General features: G+C 56.0%; 1 protein-coding gene across 2 annotated transcripts; it reads right to left on the bottom strand.

Moving 5' to 3' along the window:
* Nucleotides 1-317: 317 nt before the first annotated feature.
* Nucleotides 318-5,818, bottom strand: EDN2 (endothelin 2). Of its 2 annotated transcripts, XM_090271576.1 has the most exons (5): nt 5,680-5,818; nt 5,186-5,342; nt 3,613-3,735; nt 2,559-2,657; nt 318-986 (listed from the first exon to the last, which is right to left on the bottom strand). In XM_090271576.1, the coding sequence occupies exons 1-5, from the start codon at nt 5,741-5,743 to the stop codon at nt 893-895; spliced, it is 537 nt and encodes a 178-aa protein (XP_090127702.1). In that variant the 5' UTR covers nt 5,744-5,818; the 3' UTR covers nt 318-892. The 2 variants fall into 2 exon arrangements, with proteins under 2 accessions (XP_090127702.1, XP_090127701.1); XM_090271575.1 differs by lacking the exon at nt 5,680-5,818 and having other exon boundaries at nt 5,186-5,673.
* Between the last annotated feature and the right edge of the window lie 5,043 nt (nt 5,819-10,861).

Genomic DNA, 10,861 nt, shown 5'->3' on the forward strand with positions numbered 1-10,861 from the left:
GGAAAAGTCTAGCCATCAGTTCCTGGTCTGAGGAGGACATAAGTCCTGGAATCCTGGATGTTAAAGCCACAAATGGCGGTCCAGGCACATGATAGGCAAAAGCCCAGAGAGGGTGGATTAGCAGCCAGAAGTGCCCAGCAAGGGCACAAGGAGTGGAACCCAGGGCTCTGCCCCCCTGTCCAAGGCCCTTCCCTCTCCCTTCCTGTGTCCCCTAACTTCCAAGTGGCCCCTTCACAAGAGGTGCCTCCCACCCCTGCCTCAGCCAAGACGAAACACCAGAGTACCATTTCACTGTTTATTACAAACACAAACTGGTAGGCAAATAATTGAGTCTAAAAAAATACATTACAATAAATAATTGGAATTCTCAAAGTTCTTAGAGCGAATAAGTTATATACAGACAGGTGAAGCAGAATAGGCCCTTCTCACCAGGAGTGTCCCGAGGGTATGAGGGTACAAGGACTCTGGGGCAGGGAGAGCTGGAGGGGACAGATGAGGGTCTCCAGGACACCAGCCATTGGGCAGACCCATCCAGCCTTCAGGGCTGGCTTAGGTGTGAGCGTCCATCACTGCGTGTCACTCATGGTTTGTAACCAACAGGCAGGACCCCTCTCAGGATGTGGACTCCAGGTTAGTTCAAGGATGTGGGACCAGAGCCGGGGCGGGCGGCTGCTCTGCAGCCTGGGAGCTGAAGGCTTTCCTGGGTAGTGTGACGTCTTGGAGCTGCCTTGAGGGAGGCTCCCTCACTAGGGCGAGGAGGCCAGAGCTTGTGCCAACCTGAGCAGGTGGGTTTTCCTGGTCCAGGAAATAGGGGGAGAGTTTCCCTGCCCTGGGCCGCCCCTCTCCCATCCCCACACAGACTTTCTTCCCAGAGTTTCTCCGGCTCCCAACACTATCTCTTCTTCCTCCTGGAGTGTGTAGGCCTGGTCTCCCTCGTTGCCTCCTGCTGTCGCCTAGCAAAGTGGATCTTGGCAGAAGAAATATCCCTGGAATCAAGAAGGGGCAATTTAGCATCTTAGGAGATATGGACTGCCCAAGAATTCCCTGTGACAGGCAGCAGTAATAAGGATGACACCCCTTAATCATAGCTGCCCTGGGGTCAGAAGGTGGCCACTGACCCTGAAAACAAGGTCCACCCAACAAGGACAGGCCAGACCAGGCCTAGAAGCTTCTTTGCCCACAGGGGCTTAAACAAAGCTGATGTTCCACATCAGATGCTGCTGGAATGACTGGATGGCCAAGAACAACCCAGTGTTTATTTCCCGGGACCTGCCTTCCCACTTCCACGCCTTTGCTCATGTCCCTCCTTCCAGGCTGTTCACCTTCCCCTCACCCAAACTCCACCTACTACAATTCCCATTTTTCAAGTTCCAGCTTTTGTGGGTCCACACAAATATGGGTCTTGGCTGCCCTTTGAACCTAGCTGAGGCCCTCGCAGGGACTTGGGTCATTCAGGCAGCTTTGTCCTAGCTCAAAGTGTTCTAGCCTGGAAGTGAGGAGGCTGGCTTCAGTTCCAGCTGTGGGACCTTGGGCAAGTGTCTCAACCTCTCTGAGCCCCTTTCTGGGTCTGTAAGATAAAAACAGCCCTGAACTGTTGTAAGGAGTGCAGACTAGCTAAGTGAGCCATCTGCCCACGTGCCATGCACTTGCAAGGTCTCATCCTGATATTTTTCATCCTAAGGAAGTTCCTGAGGCTATGCCAGGTCCTGCCCATCTCACCACCCTGCCTTTTCTCCTACGTCTCTGTCTCCCTGCCAAGACGGAAGCCCATGAGGAGCCAAGCTGGCTGATTCCGAGGAGCCCTTCGGGATAGAGGTAGGAATGGCTAACACCTCGAGAGCTCCCACTGGGGGCTGGGCTCTACTTGAGGTGCTTCATTATGTCAAATCATGGGACCTCATAACAACCCCACGATGTGCATAGCATTGTTGTCCTTGTTTCAAAATAGGAACTTAAAGCACAGAGAAGTAAAGTGACAAGCCCGAGTTCACAAAGCTTGTTTGTGGCAGGGCTTGGGTTCAAGTGAGGCAGTTGTGGCTTAGAAGCTGCCCTTTAGCCACACCACTGCATGGCCAGCTATGGGGTTTCTGTTCTCAAGTCAGTTTGGTTGGACAAACATTCATGGGTACGTCCTGCATGCCAACCCTTGAGCTGAGCCATGCTGCATTCACCACAAAGGGGATCCAGTCTTGGGTAGGCGGAGGGAGCAGGCTGGGAAGTTGGCCCCTCTGGCCCCAGCATATGGGAGATGCTTGATTCTGACACAGCCTGATTGAATACCTGTGTTTCTTCCAGAGTCAAGAACCATTAAATCCTCTAAAAAGTCTACTTCTAGGTCTGGTGGTAACAAAGAGCATAATGGTTAAAAGCACAGGCTCTGGAGTCAGCCAGATGTCAGACTGCTGTGTGACCTTAGAAAAGTACCTTCACCTCTCTGAGCCTCGGTTCTCTTAACTGCCCACTGGGGACACAGTCCTGCCTCTTATAGAGAACAACAGAAATGTGAGGGTGTGTGCAACACATAAAGGAGGCACACAATCAGCGCAGGTGCCCCTCACCTCAGCTGCTGGAGGAGCTCTTCAGCAGTGGTCCATGTCTTGCCAACTTGGAACATGTCTGCAGGGCACCCAGTGCCTGGAATTGCCATGGTGTCAGCCCTGAATGAACAGCATTAGAGTCCAAGTGAGGGGCTGTCCAGGACCCCAAGGCCACCTGGCTGCAAGACCAGACCAGCCCCCACCCAACCCCCACCTGCCCTCAGGAACAGATCCATTTCCACCCCTGTGCACCTGGCTCCCTTCCTTTCCCAGGCGGGGTGGGGAAAATGAAGCTACCAGGAATGTGTTCTTAGCTTCAGAAAGAGGCAATTGGGTGGCTGGCCTACTCAGAACCTGGCCACCTGCTGCTGATGTGGCCCTTTGTAGGGGAAACTGAGGCAGGGGTGGAGCCACAGCTCGAGTCTCAGAGGAGAAATTTTCTCATAAACGATTGTGGGGATGGGGGCTGGTATGGCAAGGCCAGTTTCTGCTTTCCCCAAATGCTCCAGGTGGAGGAGGGAAAGAACAAAGTTTCCCACTGTTTTACAGGTGGGGAAACTGAGGCCCGAAGGGTTAAGAGACTGGGAGAGGCCCCCCAGCAACTCTATGATGACCCTGAAGTGGTGCTGTGGCCTCCCAGGTCCAGATGTTACTCCTCCAGTGAGAAAGCTCCCAAGTCCCCTGAGCCGCAGGCCTGACTTGAAAGCCCTGGGAACTTGGTCAGATAGACCAGGGCGGAAGCCCAGCTCTCCTTCTGCCCTGCGGTGTGGACTGACAGGGCAGGCCCTGCCCCCTTTTTGGGCCTGGGGTGCCTCAGCTGTGACCTGGGGAGAACCCCTCCTGCCTGAGAGGGAGACACGGTGCTCTGAGAAGCCCCCAGAGCTGGGCAGTGGGAAGGACTCAGGGGTGGCTGGTTCTCCGTGGGAGGGGACAGTGCCTGTGGGCCCCTAGGGTCCTGCTCCCCCTCTTCCCATTCTTTCCTTTGCTCTTCTGCTGGCCTCCCAGATGTCCTGCTTTCCAGGGCAGGTCCAGGCTGGCAGCCACCCTGGCCCCTGCAGGCTGGGTGCCCACTTACCAGGGCCTTTGGTGGCAGAAGGTGGCACAGGCAGGGTCCCTGGCACTGGAGCATTCACAGCGCCCTGGCAGAGAGCGGCGCCGGCGTCTTGGCGGGTTTCCCAGGCCGTAAGGAGCTGTCTGTCTGTGGGCCGGCAGCCAGCAAGGTAGTGATGTGGAGTGGAGAGAGAGAGGAAAAGAGGGAGAGAGAGAGGAGAGGGAGAGGACTAGATCAATCACTACTGTTGGCACGCAGGGACTGTCCACACTGCACACTGGGATGGCCCCACCAGGGTGGCAGCAAAAGGTGACCAGCCGCTGATCTCAAGAAGTCCCACTACAGGTTCCTGACTAGGTGCCAGGAAGCCCTGGACAAGACCCTAGGCCCTTCCCCTCTCTGAGCCTCTGCTCCCACCTCACCCCAACCCCTGTGAAGTCCTCCCAGCTCCATCCCCTCCCAGACAGGAACTTGAGCTGATGGAACCAGGCTGTCCCCACAACTTGCCCTGGAGGAGGGAGGAAATACCGTCTCACAGAGTAAACACACAAGCTCCCAGCTAAGCTGCCCCCGCCTGGTCCCCACTTGCCTAGAGGGCTGACATTTATATCTTGGAGCTTTGACTTAAAAACGGTGAAGGTGCCTGTGCATGCGTGTGTGCATGTGTGTGAGCTCTGGTAGGATTGATTTCAGATCAGAGTCTAGCCAAGGTGGGCCAAGGGCAGGGCAGAGGCCCCGTGGCCGGTTGGACCAGCACCTTCAGGTGCCAGAGCTAATTTTAACTGGTGTGGTTGGAGTTGTAATGACTCCAGGTAGACCCGACAGGCAGGGACTGGCAGGGTTCCCACCCTGAGTGAGTGTTTGGATGCGGATTAGCTCCACACACGCTTACGTGCTGGGCTTCTCTTGTCTTTTGCAATTTGGGGATGGGAAAAAACACAAATGCACACAGAAACTTCAACCTGAAGTATGCAGCGGCCCGGAGGCAGTGCGGGTGCAGACAGAACAGACAGCGCAGGCCCCCTCCCTGGCTCCACCAGGTGACAAAGGGCAGGTATCTCATCTGTCATTTGGGGACAACAGCAGTACCTGCCTCAGGGGAGGATGGAGGGTTCATGAGATGATCATACATGAGCCGTGCTTGGCATAGGGCCTGGCACAGCCGAGACATGGGCGCTGTCATGAATTATATTCTTCTTAGAAGACCGTGCTGAGGTAGCATGGCAGAGTGGGTGTGAGCTCTGGCATCCACCCGACCTCGGATGGAGCTTCTACCTACCACTTACTCCTTCCTGTGTGACCTTGCAGAAGGCACCTGACCTCTCTGAGCCTCAGTACCCTGATCTGGGAAATGGAGCCAACGCCTTTGTACCAGGCTGTTGGGAGAATTCTCAGGAGACAGCCCTCTGTATTGCTCAGGCAGCCTCCATGTGTGCGTTGAAACAATAAATGCTGACTAGTGGTATTAGCCCGGTGCTCCCACCTGGAGGCCCAGGGAGAGAGCTATATTGTGCCTGAGGTTCCCCAGCATGCCAGCAGCCCCCTGCCCTCTGCCCCCACTCCTAGCAGCATTGCCTGAATCCCCATGGTAGCTCACCCAGGAGTGTTCACCCAGATGATGTCCAGGTGGCAGAAGTAGACGCACTCCTTGTCAAGCCAGGAGCTGCAGGAGCAACGTCGAGGCCGCAGGTGGGAGCCTCGGGCACGGGGCGTGGGCACTGGCTGCTCTTGGGTGGCAGCGGCCTGGCCCTTGCCTGCACGCACAGGAGGGAGAGAGAGGTGGAGATGCGGGTCAGGACGCTCAGCATAGGGGGACCTGCCAGGCTCCTCCTCTTGCATAATCGAGGAAGTTGGTACTCTCACTGCTCAGGAGCTCCAGACCAGCCTGGGGACGCCTCAGCAGCCCCGTGGAAAGGGCCAGTGGCTCCCCTGCACCGGCAGCACCTCTGTCCTCGCAGAGCCCTCTGCCGCTGCCACTGGGCTCCCGCCCTGTAGGCCCCCAGCTGGCTTGTGGGGCACCGCGGTCCCCGGGGGAAGACACCGCTGAACAGACCAGGGGGCTGCTGCAGCAGGCGAGGCCAGATGGCTCACCTTCGTGCAGGGCCACAAGCAGGGCCAGAACGACGGAGCACCAGGCAGTGGGCACAGCAACCATAGCGGCGGCGGAGCACCAGGCTGGACTGGAGCAGGGAGCGCGCCTGTTGCCCGAGTCCGGTTGCCGAGAGGAGCTGAGCCGATAGCTCATTGCCTCGGTGCCCTGGCCGCTTCTTATAACCAGGCACTCCCCGCCCCTGAGGTCCAGCCCTGCTGCACTGCACCGGCGGGCCCAGAGCCAAGGGCACCGCCTCCTCCTGGGGCGTCTAGCGAGCCCCAGCCTCCACAGCCTGCCACAGGGGCGGGGGCAGGGGAGGGCGGAGGGGGAAGGAAAGGCCCAGCTCCTCCCTCTCTGCTTGGAGCAAGTCCTGAGCGCTGAGTTTCCCCTGCAACCCCCAAGGACTGGGAGGAGCCCTTGGGGACTTCCTCAAATCATCCCCCAAGGTGCCCAAGAGCTCCTCCCCACTCTCCCCATGACTGCTCCTGGGTCTTGCCCAAAGGTAAGAGTTTGAAAGGGGAGCAGAAGGAAAACCTTCCCTCTCCTTGGAGAGACCCTGCTGTCCTGCCTGCCTACTGCCAGCCAAGCTGAGGGTACCCCTTCTTCGGTGTAGCAGGTGAAAGGCCTGCTTGTGGCTGTGTGGCCTTGGGCAAGTCAGAGCCCTCTCTGGGCCTGTTTCCCTCAGTGAAGGACAAAGCCTACCCCTGACCTCTGACCAGCCTGAAGCTGCCTCATCTCTACCTCACACAAAGTGCCCCCCCCCAAGGGCCTGGGGACAAGTGTTCTGATCCCTTCCAGAACCTTTTCAGCTCTGCAGCCACGACCAAGGATGTCCCTCCTGAGCCTCAGTTTCCTTGTTTGCAAAACAAAGCCCAAATGGGGGGGCAGAGCTTCTCAGGCTCCACTGAGACTAAGAAGGGGGCTTCAGAGTCCTTTGCAGAAAGATACCCCATGGGCACACACCCAAAGTGCCTCTTGAAAGGTCTCCTGACTTAGACATGGCAGGATGTCTTGGGTACTTTCTGCAAAAGAGGCCAGGTGGTGGGGGTGCTCCCCGAGGGCCAGCATTCTGCTCCTGCCCCTCTGCCGGCCCTGAAGCAGGGCCTTGCTGGGGAAGAGAGCGGGGATGCGCTCTGTGGAACTGTCAGTTGCCCTCCGTTTCTACGCAGGTCAGGTTCAGGGGCCACCTCTTTCAGCATCTCAGGCACCCTGTCTCCAGGCCCAATAGGAAAGGCTCATTTCTTGGAAATCCCAGAGCCCAGGCTCTTGCGCCTGTCTGACTCATGACACTGAGCTTATCTCCCCAGCAATTGTGAGGTCCAGAGCTCCAGAGGAGGCAGGGCCCGGAGCCTGCCTGGCGCACACAGTAGCAGCCCTCTGAGCAAGTGCACTCAGGGTGGGGTGGGGGTGGGGTGGGGTGGGGGGGACGAATGAATAGATGCCTGGCCTTGAACCAGGGAAACGGTCTGCATGGACCCAGGTTGTCCAGTTTCTAGTTCCTGCGTTCAGAAGCTCTTTTGTCATTAGACATTTATGAAGGGGGAACTAGATGACCACAAAGAAAAAGTCAGTCTTGCCTTTCCCTGGTGTGTCCCGAGCATGTGCGTGCATGTGTGTGTGTGTGCATGTAAAAGAGAGAGAGAGAGAGAGAGAGAGAGAGAGAGAGAGGAGGGGGGGGTGCTGGTAGAGCAGAGCAGGATGGAAAGAAAGAGGGAGAGACCTTTCAGCATTATCCTCCTTCCCCCAGGCGGGGTCAGGCTGCAGTGAAAGCAGGAACAAACATTCCTGGACACCTACTGTGTGCTCAGAACACTTTCATTTCTTCCTCTCCATTACAACCCCAGGAGGCAGCTGCTGTCGGCTGGCTATCAACTGCACTATGGCCCAGGAGGAAATTTAGCCTAGCCAAGGTCATGCAGCTGGCAGGTGCAGAGCTGGCTCTGGAACTCAGATCTATCTCAGCAAACCAGTGACTCCCGATGTAGTGCTCACTGTCTCCCCCACCCCCACGCACGGCGCCTCTCGAAGAATTTAGAAGAGTATTTCTGGAATGAGGTGAGCAATACTCTCAGTCATTTCTATTAGCCTCTGAGAGAATATAAATACAGAATTAAGCAGGGTTAAGGTGGGGGGCGGGGTGGGAGGTGGATAGAGAATCCAAACCACTGAACTGTGAAGAGAAGAAAGAAGCAAAACAGATCACCTCGGGGAAGGAGAGGGTCAGGGTGGGGAGGAAAGCAAGCAGGGAGAGAGAGAGGACAAGGAAGCAGAGTGTAGCCAGAAAGAAAGAACTCGGATTTGAGAAAGGAAAAGAGGAAGTCTATCGGGAATGAGAGCGAAGGTTCTACTGTGTCTAATCTTTACACAAATGCAAAGTTCCTGCTCAGGACAATAGGGAGCCAGAGGCTCTGAGTCTGGGAAACATAATAGAAGAATTAAATGGACCAGGAGACAGGATCCTTCTCTGGTGTGAAAGGAGGGCAGGCAGGGCCTGGCAGGGTCTGTGCAGGGAGCTGTGCCGACTCCAGTTTCCCTCCTTCCCTGCCTTCAGCTGGAGCTGGGCAAACAGGGCTCCTGTGAAACAGAGAGGCCCAGCCCAAGGAACCTGAGCGAGCCTAGGTCTTAGGGGTGAAAGCATTCTGGGAACAGTGCTACCCCACGTGCAAGAGTTGGTTTCCAGGTAGAGAAAACTGAGTTGAGTTAAAAATAGCCAGTCCCAACGCCCAAGGGCTCTTAAGTCTGGGCTCTGACCTTCACCTCTGCCCCTCCTGGCTGGCCTGGCTGCATGCCCCACCCCTCTCCAGGGCATGGCATCGGTCCTCACCAACTGCCCCAGCCAGCTGCCCTGCCATACTCCCCAACCTGACCCGGCCCTGCCACCGGCCTGGGCTAGTAAAGGCTGTAGGTCACAGGGCAGGGATTCCCTGAAGGTCACCGTCAGGATTTGGAGGGATTAATTTTCCACACAAAGTAATTTGCTCCACTCCTGCTTGGTGCCAGCTCAATCCAAGAGGGAGAGATTTATGGGGAGGGCAGGCTGGCAGAAGAGGGCAGTTGAGGCGTATTTCTGATGAGACGCTGAGCTAGGAACTGCCCTCTGAAAATCCTTTCCAGTCCACACTCCCATTCTCTGGATGAAATAACTGTGGCCTAAGAGGAGGAGCAACGTCTTTGAGACAGTGGTGGGGCCAGACATGTTCTCTTGGCTACAAATCCTTTGCTGCACAGCAGTGAAGCTCTCCCAGGGGTCCAGATTGAGCCTGAGACTCTGGGTCCATTTGGGAAGGGTTGCCAGGAAGGACCAGGGCACAGGGACAGGGCTGGGCCATCCTCCTGCAAACCCCAAAGCTCCGTCTACCACACCTGTGCAGAGAGTAACTGTGGGTCCTGTGCTGGCTGTCCAGCACAGGAGTGAGGATTGACTGTCCTGGTGATGTTGTCCCCACAGGGCGGGCAGGGGCTGGACCAGGTGTCTGCAGCAAGAGCAACAAACTTTTGTCCCAGCTCTGCTGGTCATGCTAATGGCCTTGGGCAAGCCCTGTTCCTTCCCTAGAAACTTTCCTGTCTTCCCACTGACTGGGAGGGGCAGTCCCCGCATTGAAAGTCTGTGACTCTCAGAATCAACCTGAGCTCCCCAAGTGCAAGCCCTACAGACTGTGCCATGACTGTGACTCCCGGCTTGGGACCCTCTGCGCTCTCACGTCTGGAAAACCAGTCACTTCCCCCTTGCCACCTGGCCCCTCTAGGTTTCAGGAAGTTCTGTTTGCAGCCCTGATGGAAGGGACACAGTGTCTTGGTTGCAGGCACATACCGTGTAGGTGGCCTAGCAGAGTGAGCAGCTGGGAAGATGGGGCTGGCTAGCGTGAGATGTCTGAAGCCCCGGGGGATGGCAGGGAGGGAGGGCGGTGGGGCTAGGGAGGGTTTGGCCCTGGAGCCAGCCTGGGATGGGGACTGAGGGGGGTTAGACATTCTCATTATCATTTGTCCCCAAGTTATGTCCCCAAGGCTGTGGGTCAAGGCTTCCCCCACTAGGGCCTGGGGCCACTCAGTCCCAGGGCCTCTTTCTGGTGGGTGGTCTGGACCTCCTGCCATCGGCCACAGCTCACCCTGAGCCGGCAGGGCCTGCCACCGCCCACACCATGACCCCCGCACTGGGTCTCCACAAGGGCAGCCTCGGTCTGTGGAACCAGCTCCCTGGTCTCCACGGCTTTCCTCAGAGGACACCCCTTATTAGTTGTCCTCATCCCTCTGTCTCAACCAGGTTGGAAAGATTTATATCTCCCACATAAGCTGTACTTTTAAAGGAATAATTCATGTATCCTGTTTGTCATTAATCTAAGGGTAATCAGAACAGGTCAACGAGGCCCACAAAACTGTTGGAATTTCAGCCAAAAGCAGATATTGTTCAGTCAAGGCACTCTTCTCAAGAGGCCATGTGAATCCTGCTGGACTTTTTGAAATAAGAAAGCCAACTCAGGGACTCTGCATCCAGGATGGAAGTCTCTGAACTCAGAATTTTTGAATTCTTTCCAAAGCACAAAGGCCCCAATTGCCCACTTAGCCTTTTAGGGGTGCGGGGTAAACATGCATTTCTTGAGTAGTTAAGATAGTCCAAGCATTGTGCTAAATGATTTACATACATTACCTTAATTAACTGTCACAACATACTGAAGGGCTGGGTACCATAATTAGTTCCTATTTTATAAATGAGGAAACTGAGGCTCACAACTTGCCCAGCATCTAACCAAGGTGAGAAAGCAGATCTCTGTAACTCTGAAGCCCTAGCCCTGAGCCCTGAGTGCCCCCAATGTGCTTTCTCGACTCTCCAGCCTGTGGGGGGCCCTCCTGCAGCAACTATCCTCCAGGGATCCCTTCGCTTCTCTTAAAAGGCAGAGAGCTCTATGCAGGCTGGGAAAATGGGGAGCCCAGGAGCAAGGGTAGCTTCCCACCTGCATCTGCGGCCCTCACTTCCACAGCAAAAACAGCATGTCGCCATGCCCACGAGGCCAGGGGCTGAGGCCTGGTTCTAGCCGTTATTAAGTATGGGCAGTGCATGCTTATTTCACCGATGTCCCCAACAGATCTGGGAGGTACACTAGGATCCTGAATCTCACTTTACAGATTAAGTCTTTCTAGAAAAGATTCTCACTATACAGAAAAGGAAGTGACTTCCTCAGGGTC

The sequence above is a fragment of the Furipterus horrens genome, unplaced genomic scaffold (assembly GCF_987537825.1).
Source record: "Furipterus horrens unplaced genomic scaffold, mFurHor1.1.pri manual_scaffold_3, whole genome shotgun sequence".
NCBI classification, from domain to species: domain Eukaryota; kingdom Metazoa; phylum Chordata; class Mammalia; order Chiroptera; family Furipteridae; genus Furipterus; species Furipterus horrens.